The sequence below is a fragment of the Plecotus auritus genome (genome assembly GCF_963455305.1).
Source record: "Plecotus auritus genome assembly, chromosome: 9".
Lineage (NCBI taxonomy): Eukaryota > Metazoa > Chordata > Mammalia > Chiroptera > Vespertilionidae > Plecotus > Plecotus auritus.
Window position 1 is genome coordinate 119,523,165 of NC_137783.1, and position 12,908 is coordinate 119,536,072.

Sequence of the window (12,908 nt, forward strand, 5' to 3'; positions counted from 1 at the left end):
TCGTGGACTGGGAATGGCCGGGTCAGAGCAGAGGGAGAGGGAGGCTGCATATCCTTGAAGACAAACCACCCCGGCCACCTTGGGGGTCGTTTCCCAAGGCCGAGCACCTTTGCTGCTGCCGGGGAGCTCAGCGAAAGGCCCGGTGAGGCCTCCCCGCGGCCGGCCATCCCTTTCTGTCAGTGTTTAGTGTCCAAGTAGCCCTTTTGTGTTAGGTTGAGAATTCAGTGGTGGAAAACAACCCTTTAATTCTCCCTTTCTCCAAAAGATGGCCACTCACTGCCATCACCAGAGATTTGAGTTGACAATCCCTTTTGCTTCCTTTCGGCACATTCCCTAGAATCGCCCGGGGGCACCCCTGCGCTCCCCTCCCCACCCCCTTGCATTTAGGAGTCCGACTGGAGCCCGGTGGCCTGTGGGGCACAGCCTCTCCCTTTTCTGCAGTTCTCTTGAACAGTTTTTATTTTTTCTTGAACAGTTTTGATGCCACAACTTTCCCTGCCTGATTGAAGTCACTGCAGGGGACAGAGGATGTAGAAAACATTCTTTCAATGACCTCACTCTACACCCGACAATGCTTACCCCTGGGGCAGGTTCCCAGAGAGGGTGTCACTGGGCAGGCATATCTGTGAAAAATGCCCACACCTAGACCAGGAGACATCACCCCCTCCCGAAACCTGGGCAGCCGGGCTGGGGGACAGGCCCCCTCCCCCAGGGCCTGCCTGTGGCCGGCCGGCCTGGTTTACAATGAACAGCAGTTTTGGGGGCTCTGGGGGGCGCGTTTCTTCCCACTCTCACTCTTTGCTGCAGCGTCTGTAGTGACGTGAGCAGCAGACAGGAGCCACGATGTCCCCATGATCAGGCTGGAATGTCTAACAGCCGGGGCCTCGCATTCCAAAGCTCCTAACACCCTGCTCTTCTCTCTGATGCCCTGTGCCCCCCCTCCCCCAGGAAACCACACGAAAGGCTTTTCCCCTGAACCTGGGCGGCAGCGACACCTGTTACTTCTGCAAGAAGCGAGTGTACGTGATGGAGCGGCTGAGCGCCGAAGGCCACTTCTTCCACCGAGAGTGTTTCCGCTGCAGCGTCTGCGCCACCACCCTGCGCCTGGCCGCCTACGCCTTCGATGGCGAGGAAGGTAAGCGCCTTCCCCCAGGGACAGCACTGTGGGCTCCTGTCCCTCTGGAGGCTCTGGGACACCCAGCAACTCCCAGGGAGCTCAGTGTCATGGGGAAAGCTGTTCAGGGAGCCTGGGGGCCCTCTGGACAGAGAGGCCACCTGCAGGGGGCAGGGGCTCTGGGGGAGAGGCAGCGCCCACACCTGGTGGGTGCTGGCCCTGAGGGCACCTGCTGAGTGCCGCCAGCTCTGTGTATGTCCATCTCCCCTGGGTGGTGGAGACGCATGCTCAGCAGCACACCGCTCGTGTAATAAGGGTTCGGTAGATGGCGGCATATGGATGGGAGTAGTATTTGTAACGCGGGCATTCGAAAAATAACCACCCTAGTAGCATCCGTTCTGACGAGGAGCTGATCAGAGGTCACGGATGAAGGAACTGCACTCATTGGGACAAGGGGTCATTTTCCAATTTTCAGCCTTGGATATATGCACTGTCAGATAGGATGAGAGGCAGCGTAGCACCGTGCTCGTGACCTCAGACCCTCAAACGCAAGCGCCAGGTTCAAATCTAGACTGTGGCACTTACTAGCCCTGTCACCTTGGGCCCGTTCCGTGACCTCCTGGTCCCTCAGGTTCCTCGTCTGTAAAATCAGGATACTAGTAGTACCTAGCGCTTGAGGTTGTTGTAAGGGTAGGTGAGTTCATCCTCGGGGAGCATTTAGAATAGTGCCTGCTATACTGTGAGTCCTACAGAAGTGCTCCCTATCGTTACCATTATCCCCATCGCTGTTGCCACTGATGTAACAGTGAGCAAAGAAGGCTTTTCTGGAAAGCGCCCCAGGTCCCTGGGCAGTGGCCGGGGGCCCGGTGTGTGTGTCACCCGGGCTTTTCCTCCCATCTCCGCTGCCATCTGTTCCCAGCCTTCCCCACCCCAGGGTCCCAGAAAGGAGGAGGAGCTAGAAGTAGTGTTGCTGTCCCTTTTGCTGCCTCACAACTGGTCCTGGGAAGAGACTTGGCCTTCGTTTGATTTGGGGATTCGCTGAGGGGTTCAGCACCATCCCTCTGAGGCAGCAAAGGGTCCTGGGCCTTGAATCAGTGCCACTTTAAGACCGGAGGCAGAAGCCCCTTCCCGAGAGGGAGCTGCCCTGGGTTTGTTCCCGTGACTGGCGTTGTCTGACCTGGACAGGGGCGGGCACTTGGCTCAGGTCTCCTGTGGCTCGGCCTTACAGGGGAAAAACACACACACAAAACTGTGTGAGCACGTTTCTTTTTACAGGCAAGTTTTTCTGCAAGCCTCATTTCATTCACTGTAAAACCAATAGTCAGCAACGGAAGAGACGGGCAGATCTGAAGCAACAAAGAGAGGTATGTTTTGCCTTGGAACAGGGGAGGGCTCTGGATAGGAGAGGAGGAGGTTTTCAAGGGTTCCTCCACGCTAGACCAACATCTCTGGCCCTGGAAGGACTGAGACTCGTAGATGAGGAAGAGGGCTCTACGCCCTGCTGTGATGGTCCCTTTGCCTCAGTCCGTTCAGAAGACCTCTGAGGTGTATCCCTCTGTCCTCCTCCCCCGCCCCCCGGACCCCATCGCCCCGTGACAACTCCCAGGTGCATGGCTGTGCTGGCCTCTCAGGAGAAGCCCAGAGAGCTTTCCCGTGTGCCAGGGATGGGGCTATCTGCTCAGCCATGTAAAACTTACCAGTTGTCTCCCCATGGTCGCCGGGCCGTGTCTTCTCCACGCACCCCCCCACCCCCCAGCCAGGACCACAGGGCGCTGTTTGTAGGGATGCCTAGTATGGGGCCAACCTTTGCTGTGGTTTCCAAGTCCTTTCTCTAGGCCCTTGGATGTCAGCAACGTGATGAGCGACAGGCTTGTTATAGTGCCTCCTCTGGCAGCTCTTAGCAAATACCTCCGTGGCTTGAATCATACCCCCGCCAGCCCAGAGCCACCACTGACAGCTTTCTTCCAATTACACGTTAATCTAAGCTCAAAGTAGAAAAAAATGGATAAATAAATTAGATACATAAAGAAAGAAAGTTAAAGCGCCCATTGCCGCTCTGTCCTGAGAAAACCGTGATTTTGTGTCAAAGCATTTGCTTCCAGACTTCTTCCTCTGTGCATGGATTGTAACTGGTCAGAATCCTACCGCTACAGTTTTATCTTTCTTTTCTCGTATCAAGAACATTTTCCCATGACATTACAACTCCTTTAAGAGCATAGAATTGGGTGCCTATAAAACATGGTCAATTATTTATTTAATGACTCGCATATTATTGAATGTTCATGTTGTTTAATATCTTTACCTTATAAATATTTTATAGTGAACATCTTTGTACATGCATACTTATCCATATTTCAAATTATTCACTTAGGACAGATCGTTAGAAATATGATTGGAGAAATGTGTGTTGTAAAGGACTGTGAGCCCCAAAATCAATATGTCCCCCAGGAAAGATGTGCCCATGGTCAGCCCCCCTTCGGCAGTGCACGGGCATGAGATTATCTGAGGCTGGTTCTGCCAAGTTCTATTATAGATATAGATATATTACACTGTCTAGTGTCTAAGTCTATATAACTGCTTGTCTCATAGAGAAGAGAGCACTGGAATAGCTTAGACTTTGTTGCTATAGTAAGCTCAAATTTTTTAAAATATATTTTTATTTATTTCAGAGAGGAAGGGAGTGGGAGAGAGAGATAGAAACATCAATGAGAGAGAATCATTGATCGGCTGCCTCCTGCACGCCCCACTCTGGAGATCGAGCCTGCTACCCAGGCATGTGCCCTTGGCAGGAATCCAACCGTGACCTCCTGGTTCATAGGTCGATGCTCAAGTTCTATTTTTATTGACTCTCTTGGTCTGCTTTGCCAGAGGGGGTCCTGTGGGAGATCATGAACTCACTGCATCCCTTTGATCTTTCTCAGGAGGAGGGAATGTGGCCAGAGCACGAAGCCCCTCGGCAAGAACCTCCCACGGAAAGCTCTTGTGCAGCCGCTGCCCTGGGCCCCCCGACAGGCAGCCCCCCAGGTATCACCACTTCCTCCTTTAGGAAGGCGCTAAGCTGGCCGCTCAGGCTGCCGTGGGGCCTGCTCCACCTTCCCCGGAGCCTGCTTACCTGGATTCGGGGACTCCTGCGTGCCCTCGGCCAGCATTTCAGGGACAATGCTTACAACTACCGCTTCACGTACGAGCTCCTGAGCCTCGGGCTGCCCCTCCTGTGGGTGTTCTCCGAGGTCCTGGCTTCCATGTACCGGGAGTCCGAGGAGTCCCTCGAGAGCATCCGCGACTGGGTACTCGGGCACTTCCCCGGCAAGCTCTATTGATGGGCGCTGCCCCAAGGGCCTTCCCGTTTCCAGGGTAGATGGCCACATGTTTGCAAAAGCCAAAGAGCTGGCCGCCTGTGCCGGCCTTGTCAGGGTGCTGGGGCCAGCGCGACATGAAGGATGTTTTTTACAGATCTGCATTTCTTTTATACCAAAGCGAGCTGTATTTCTAGGTTTACATTTCAATATTTAACTTTTAATAATCCAAGAACAAGCATTTTTTTTTTTTACAATGCGTGTTGAGATTTCGAAACACGGGTTAGAAGTTTATAACTGGTATGACAAACCCCTTCCACACCCGTCAGTTGTAGTAATAGTCACTGCCTGCCACGTTACAGCTTTGGGCTTTATGTCAGCAAAGCGAGTGTGCCATCTCCTGACCAGTGCCTCTCGATTTATGTACCCGGATGCCACTTGCCAAGGGGGGGAGGCAATTTTTTTGCAACATGGAAGCATACTCATTTTAGAAGAAAAGAGTAGGAGAACCAAGTAGAATTAAGTGTACAAAGCGCATGGCAGTGTGTAGCTGGCTGTTATATGTCCTCCCTCTGAGACTGTTTTGCTCCCTTGTTTTGATGTAAAATAGTAGCTTAAAGTTTCCCCCACCTCCCATCCCAAATTACAGCCAAATGATAGAGAACCGTGGGGTTTAGCGCAGATTGCTACAAACAAGCATGTCCCCTTCCCACAACCGAGCAATGCAGCGAAGCCCATCGGCACCTGACCCCGCAGAGCCCCATCGAGCAGACACCGCTGCTGAAGGGGCTATGTCAGCAGGCGGCCTGGACCCGGAGCCCCGACCCCTGGGGCTCCCTATCAGGTCCCCAACCCAGGCTGCCGTCTGAGCCAAGGCCCCGCAGGGTCCTTCACGGTCAGGCTGAGGGGAGAATCTGCCCTCTCCTGTCATGTCCTTTGGGACTGAGGGCATCTGTTAGCACCTCAGGGTAATATTTCTGGGAAGCGTGGCCTACCCATTGAACACTGCTTGCAGACATGCTGGCTGCTTAGCCACTAGAGCCAGCAACCCGGGCATGTGCATATTTGGTCAAAGCAGTCCGAAACCATTTGTTTTTCACACTGTCCTAGGAAAGGAATGCATAAGACCTCCAGAGGGAAGGTCCCCTGTGTCCTGATTGGCAGGGAAGGCTGGGAGTGGAAGCTGTTTATTGACTGATGCAAAGAAATATATCCTATTAGGGGCAAAACCAAGCATTGGCCTACCGAGCTGGCAGCCCGGCCCTGCCAGGTGCATGCCGCCTGCCGCTGCCCCTCTGTGGCTTGCGCGCATTCTTCCCTCTGGGCGTTCGGAGGAGGCCTAAGCTGCCCCACTCCACTCTGCCTGGACGTGCACAGCTGCTGGGTCTGGTGGAACAATGGAGAGGCTGACAGAAAAAGGCCTCTGCCCTGCTCAGTGTAGCTAGAGTTGCTGAGCCAGACACATCTCCACGCACTTGTGACCCTAGAGATCTCCTCTAGACCACATAGGGATGGAGCATGGTGAGGGTTTGGAGCTGGAGCTCCTGAGGACTTGGAGATGGCACGTTTCTACAGGGTGAGAAGGGGGAAGGCATTTCTACAAACACTTCCCTGAAGTCCTTGGGTAAACGGGGGATGGCTATGGCCACGCCCGTGGGGACCAACACCTCAGTCTTTGTTGGGCCTGTTCTCAGTCCGATGACTTGCATTGTGTTTTCCTAACATTGTGCTGGGATTGTCATGTTCAACATGGCGGGAGGAGCCCTCGAGTCATTGTATGTTTGATTCCGGAAAGTAGGCTCTCCAGGTCCCGGTGTGAACACAAGCTCAGCGGTGTCACCGTCCCCGTCAGCGCAGGGCAGGCTGAGGAGCCCTGTGCAGGCTCCAGGAGCCACAGTTAGAATCGCTGAGAAGGTCACGGATGGCCCTAAAGGGACATGTTTGAATCCCTCTGGTGAGACAGGGTGTGCCTGTCAGTTTGTATGTTCTGCGACTTTGAACCTTCCTGGTGGGCAGCACCAAACACACAGTGGATCCCGGGCCGGGGTGGGGGGGTGGCGGCGGGGGGGGGCTCTAAGCCTCCGCAATGGGTTCGAGAGCGACTATGAGACACTGGAGTAAAACCGGGGCCGGGAGGACATGGGGGCCGGGGGTGCAGATGCAAACCACACGTGCCCACTGCTGCAGGGACGGGCTGTGCACCACCAGGAAGGTTCCCCTGTCCGGAGCAAGCCGTGAGCGTGTGGGGAAGTGTCCCCGTTTTAAACGATTGCCTTGTTTCCCATTCCCGCGTCTCCTCTTGTTGTCGGTCGTTTTCCTTTCCCCCCAAAAACTAAATTCTCATTTCTGTCTCTCTCTTTCCAACCTTGCACTGTGGCCGTCAGTTCCTTTCAGCCTTCCAGTGCTGCACCCACTTCTTGGCTGACACACTTCTGCTCTGAGGTGACTGGTTTCCTTGCGGATTTTCAGAGAGTGGGACTGACTAACCCCTACGCCGCTTTCCGCACCGTCCTCCCGCCGCGGTCCTGGTTGTGCTCACTGCAAGTGTCTTGCGTACTAACGACTCCTCGGGTGGCATGGTGGGCGAACAGCGTGGGGTGGTGTTCAGCGCCAAAGCTGTTTCCTATTCCACTGACCTGGGAGCCGGCAGCCCGGCCCCGCCAGGTGCATGCCCGCCTGCCGCTGCCCCTCTGTGGCTTGGGCGCATGCTTTGCCGGTTGCACTGACAAAGCCAAGCCGCTTACCTTCCTGGGAGGGTTAGCTCTGACTGGGAGACAGTGCCGTGGGGGGGCTCTGTCACCTGTGAAAAGAACACCTCTGTCTAGGAGCCTCTGAAAAAGCTCGTGCATACCAGCTTAAACTGGTTCTAATATGAAGATCATTGATGCCATTGATCAAAACTAGAGGCAACTCTTTTTGGAGGGATTAAAGCAGTACGCCCAGCTTCCTCACCACCTCCCTCCACGCTCTGCACTTGGCCACACGTCGCAGTTTTCCTAGCACACCCCTTCCCTGCTGCAGCCTGCCCCACAGACGCTAAGTTTTGCCGTGGCTCTCGTGGCTCACAAAGCCGCCGAGGAGGCAGAAGCTGCCCCGAGAGCCATCGTGTCCCGGGCCAGGATGGCCTTGAGAAAGGACTCGGTCCAGCCCCAGGCCTGCAGCGGCCAGGTTCCGTGCCCCCGAGGCCTGCTCAAAGCTGCTCTCTCTGCTGACTCGTTACCTGGAGCAGCAGGACAGTCCAAGTGCCAGGAACCGTAGGCCAGGCCTCAGGTCTCAGACTGCATGCGGCGTCTGTCCTGCACGTGGCCCCGACACGCTGACCCCGGGCCTGGCTGCCCTGCCCTGCATGCTGCATTCCTCACTGCACCCGTGCAGATCCCAGCCAGTGCAAAGTCATTGCTCTCTCTTATCTTCTCTTGCAGAGTCTCCCTCCCTTTATAGAGTGTCAACCAAAGACTGCCCTCCCTCCCAGCCCCCTCGTCAGCTAGCTTCCCCCCTCCCCCCAGCGCATGTTTGTGACCTCTGCGGTCATTCCCAGTGCCACACCGAACCCTGTATTTTGCACACAGCGAACAATGTTTAGCTTTATTTATGGTATATGATGCTGTAAATGGAAATAAATATGGTTCTTTATAAAGCTCCTTGTTTCCTCTCTTCTTTGCCATGGAAGCTGCTCAAACCTGGATCACAGGCATTCATTTAGGGGGTCGGTCTTCCCTAAACTGCTGGTGGGACTTGCACATGTGGTGACGTGGGACTCTCTGGGGCTGCGCTGGGCACTCTGAACGTAAATATTACCCGGGGGTAATATTTGGAAAAAGTCACCCATGCTCCTGGGCCCGGCTTTGGGATCTCCTTCTTGAAAGCTCATGGCACTTTTCTGCTCTAGATGCCGGATGTAGCTGGTGAGGGTCAGTGTCACCTCAGCCGTTGGGAACAGACTGGCTTAGCACCTGCGGGCACCCACTTCCCCAGACATCCGAGCCTCAGACCGGACAGAGCGCTTTACTCAGGACCTGTGTGCCCATGTAGGTTCCTTTGTAACAGGCTGCTCTCAGCAGGTTTGTGCTGATTCAGCTCAGTGATGGGCGAAAGGTCAGAAGGAAGGAGCAGATGTTGGTTTAAGGATGGCGGTGAGCATGGCAGGTGTGCTCATCCAGACGAAGAGCCATCTGTGATCCTAAGACACCTGTCCTGCCCCCAAGGCTTAATGACTCAGTGTCTCAGGCTGCGAGCTCCGCTCACAGGGCCACTCTGAGGACAGCACCCCGACAGGCGCTGGTCCAACTCTAAGCTGTCCTTAAAGGAAGGGTTTCGAGTCCCACCTGCCTTCAGACACCTGGTCCCCAGCCTCCCCAGGGTGGGAGGCCTGCCGGTGCCAGGCTGTGGGCATCTGAGCTTCTGACACTGGCATGAAACTCATCTGTGAATCCACGGGCCCGCGTGCCTCCCAAGGGGCATTTCTGGGGCCCGGGGCCTCTAGCCCAGCGGCAGATGCCTGAAGCTGCCTTCAGAGCTGCCTGGGGTCGTGACTGAGGTGAGATCCTCTTACCCAGGTGAGATCCTCTGCCCTTTCCACGAAAGAAAGATGTTGGGGACCGAAGTTAGGAGCTGGGTTGGGCAAGTAACTCATTCCTTTAGTCATGTATCTGTTCGAGTATTTGTCTAGGCATACATAGGCTGGGTCCAGCGATGTGGCAGTGAGCCACACAGTCCCTGCCTCTGCCTGCACCTTGGAATGTGTGTGTCTCAGGATTGTGTACTGGACTTGATTTGTTTGGTTCATTTGTACCTGCACTCGCATGTTTACTCCGCTGATACCGGGCATGTTTGGCATGCTGGGAAATAGCAGGGGATGAAACAGACAGAGGTCCTCACTCTCGTGGAGCATAGAGTTTGCCTTTTATTTTTATTTTTATTTGACATTGGGTTAAAGCAACATTTTCCAAAAGGTGGCAATGGAATACTAGCTCCAAGAGGTGCTTTGTGAGTAAAGGGTTCCACAGGCACCAAGTTTGAAAACTGTTTTATACTGGTCATGCCAGTCCTCCCTTACCTTAGAGACCCACAGGTTTATTAGCACGTTCAGGCCTATGAGGAGCTTTCTGGTGAAGAAGTTCACTTCGTTCAGGTGGGCTCTCCCATGCCTACTTAAGGAGTGTTTTCATTTTGGGGAGTTTTTGTTTTGCATATTACACCTTACGTAAGTGTTTAGTAGAGTATTCGTTCTTCCTGAAACATTAGATTAAAGACTTGACATCAAAATATGTAAAATAATAGAATTAAATAGACTTGAGTATTGATTTGATCTTAGGGTTGTAACTTTCTAAGCTTTAAAACCATAGACAGAAAAGATTACGTAGGAAAAACATGACACAAATCTGACGATATCCACTTTTAAAACTCAACATCCTATATAATAAAAGGGTAATATGCAAATTGACCCTAACAGGGGACCCACCAGGAATGACGGGTCACTATGATGTGCACTGACCACCAGGGGGCAGACGCTTAACACAGGATCTGCCCCCTGGGGGTCAGTGCACTTCCACAGAGGGAGCACCATTCAGCCAGAAGCCAGCTCATGGCTGGCCAGCACAGCGGAGGTGGTGGGAGCCTCTCCAGCCTCCATGGCAGTGCTAAGGATGTCCAACTAATGGGGAGTGGGCCTAAGCCATTAGTCGGACATCCCCCGAGGGCTCCTGGGCTGCCAGAGGGATGTCTGACTGCCAGCTTAGGCCTGTTCCCCTAGGGAGCAGTCCTAAGCTGACAAATGGACACCCCCTGAGGGGTCCTGGACTGCAAGAGGGTGCAGGCCAGACTGAGGGACCCCCCTCAAGTGCACAAATTTTCATGCACCAGGCCTCTAGTCTATACTAATAAAAGGTTAATATGCTAATTAGACTTGACATCCTTCCAGATGTCCTTCCAGACAAAGCCATAGTGGCGGAAACCGAGGGAGAGGTGGTTAGGGGTGATCAGGCTGGCAGGGGAGATCAGTTAGGGGTGATCAGGCTGGCAGGGGAGGGCAGTTAAGGGTGATCAGGCAGGCAGGCAGGCAGAGTGGTTGGGGAAATCAGGCAGGCAGGCAGGTGAGTGGTTAGGAGCCAGCAGTCCTGGATTGTGAGAGGGATGTCCGAATGCCGGTTTAGGCCCGATCCCACAGGGGGCCTAAACCGGCATTCGGACATCCCCCGAGGGGTCCCAGATTGGAGAGGGTGCAGGCCAGGCTGAGCACCCCCCCCCCGCACTGTGCTCGAATTTTGTGCACCAGGCCTCTAGTATAACAATAAAAATGAAAATCTTCAATAGGCAGTCAGAAGGAGAAAGCATTCTGAGTTAGATGTGATGACAGAGAAGCACATTGCTACGGCACTTAACAAAGTTCATGCAAACCAGGCACCTGGCTCAGTCATCACTGATTAGTTAACATGTTAAGCACCCAGCCTATTTTGTCTTCCAGACAGAAAGTATAGTGTCAGTCACTGGTGATTGACATGGCACTTAACGTGTTAATATTTACTGATTAAAAACCCCATGATAAATGGGCAAAGGTCATGCAGAGACCACTCACACGCAAGCAGATTAAAAAGCAAATGCTAGAAAGAAGAAGCAAGCATTTAAAAGGAATGTGAACAAATTATGCTGTGCCCACTGAATTGGTAAAGAAAAAGTAAAATAGATTGTGAGAGAAAAAAATGAACTTAGTAACTAGTATGGAGTACAAATCCATGGGACAGTCTTTTCTGGAAAGCAATATGGCAACAATTATTAAGACCCCTAAACGGGCTCTGACCTCTCGGCCCAGGAACCCTACCCCAGGGGACTGGTCCTAAAGGAAGAACCCAGCCAAAGAAACAGACCTCCATGCAACCAGAATAGTAAGTAGCGTAAGTGGGCCAAGCGGAGTGGGTGGGCTGTTCTCCTTGATTCTGTGAACTCATTCACATTTCCAGCTTTTCCTTTAATCCCTGACATAAGTAAAGGAAGCAGCTGCTTCTTTTCCCGCCCGGGGCCAGCTGTGATTGACAGCGTTCCCTCGCTGCCAGGCACGGGGCCAAGCACTTCATGTGCAGCATCTCGTAAAGCTCCCTCCTCCCAGCAACCTCCAGGCTGGTGCAGATATTGACCAAGTTCGCCGATGCCAGGGAGGGGAACTAGAGCTGGATCTTCAACTGTAAGGGAACAGAGCGTCCCGTGGGCCCCAGCCAGGAGCCAGGTGCCGCTCCAGGGCAGCCCTAGCACACGGGAACAGCCTGGACTTTGACTTCAGCCCTTTGTGCTGGCTCAGTGGCATGGGGTTTTGTGAAGGTCACGGCGATGAGCAGCCCGGTAGGGCGTGCAGGGCAGCACGACCTCTCATGCTGAGTTCCAGATGGCACTTCCCTGGTTTTGTGCAGCAGGTGATGTCCCAAGGGCAGCTTTCTGCAGGTGTTGTCGATCAGCAGGGGCTCGGAGCACCCGACGGGGCATCAGGTGGGGGGACTAAATAGAGGTCTCAACACACACTGGAGACGGTATCTGCTTTTCTCTAGTTTTCTGATCTCCCAACCTCCCTTTGGACACCCAGCCTCAGCTCCAGAGCCCCCATCCCTCCCGCCACCTGCCAGCAGGAGTTTTAGTTTGGCTTTAGTTCTGGCCTCAGCTCGATATGGTCTGGCCCCTATACCTCGGACCTGCTCTGCTCCTGCTCTCTGACACGGTGTCCCAGCCACACTGGGCTCCTCTCTGTCTTAAGCTTCTGTACTGTCCCCTCTGCCAGGAATACCCTTCCCCAGCATCCATGTGGCTGATCCTGCCCTTCAGCCAAATCTTTGTTCCCATATCTCCCTCCCAGTGAAAGCTACATTTAACACGGTTCCCCGCACCCTTGGCTCTCTTGACCCACCTTTCCTGACGAAGCAGCTTTTCCATAGCTTTATCACCTCCGACCTGTTATGTAATTCACTTATTGATTGTGTATATTGTTTGTTTATTTTTCCCTCTTGCTAGAACGTAAGCTCCTTAAGGGCTGGGATTTTTGTCTCTTTGGGCCACTCATAACCCCGACAGGTGGCACAGTGCTTGGCACATAGTGGGCCTCCAATGAATATTTGTAGGGTTAATAAAGAAATGGCAGGCCTGCCTCCTGGCCTGGACCTCAGACTGGGCACCTGCAGTGGGAGGTCTTGTTGGTGTTGGTTCACAGCTCGGGAGAAAGAGCCTGGAGATAATCGTGACATTGCCTGTCTGCCACCTCCGCAGAGTCTTTGATTGATTGGGAGAAGGGGGCTTTGATTTTGCTTCTATTTTGCCTTCTAAGGGGCATGAGCTTGTTTCCTAGCCTGTAAAATGTGGATAATAACAATACACAGGAGAACATGCCTCCCTGGGCTCCGGGGGAGAGTGGCAGGGTCCTGGAGTTGGGTAGAAACAGGAACAATTTCACCAGCAGAACCGGGACAAGGGCCCTCACCCTGACTCCGAAGCTGGGGCCTGGCCAGGAGAGGGCCCCAGGA

General features: G+C 53.6%; 1 protein-coding gene across 7 annotated transcripts in view; it reads left to right on the top strand.

Annotated features, from left to right (window-relative positions):
- MICAL2 (microtubule associated monooxygenase, calponin and LIM domain containing 2) overlaps positions 1–12,908 on the top strand; it is a 210,018-nt gene that overhangs the window by 135,746 nt on the left and 61,364 nt on the right. For 5 of the 7 annotated variants that reach the window (XM_080641866.1, XM_080641868.1, XM_080641869.1 and 2 more), the window contains 5 exons: positions 949–1,135; positions 2,390–2,478; positions 4,036–4,138; positions 6,795–6,852; positions 7,833–8,047. In XM_080641866.1, coding sequence (XP_080497992.1) covers positions 949–1,135; positions 2,390–2,478; positions 4,036–4,138; positions 6,795–6,835 — 420 coding nt within the window. In that variant the 3' untranslated portion in view covers positions 6,836–6,852; positions 7,833–8,047. Of the gene's footprint in view, positions 1–948; positions 1,136–2,389; positions 2,479–4,035; positions 4,139–6,794; positions 6,853–7,832; positions 8,048–12,908 lie in introns of those variants that run through there. The other 2 variants (XM_080641865.1, XM_080641871.1) reach the window with 1 other exon arrangement.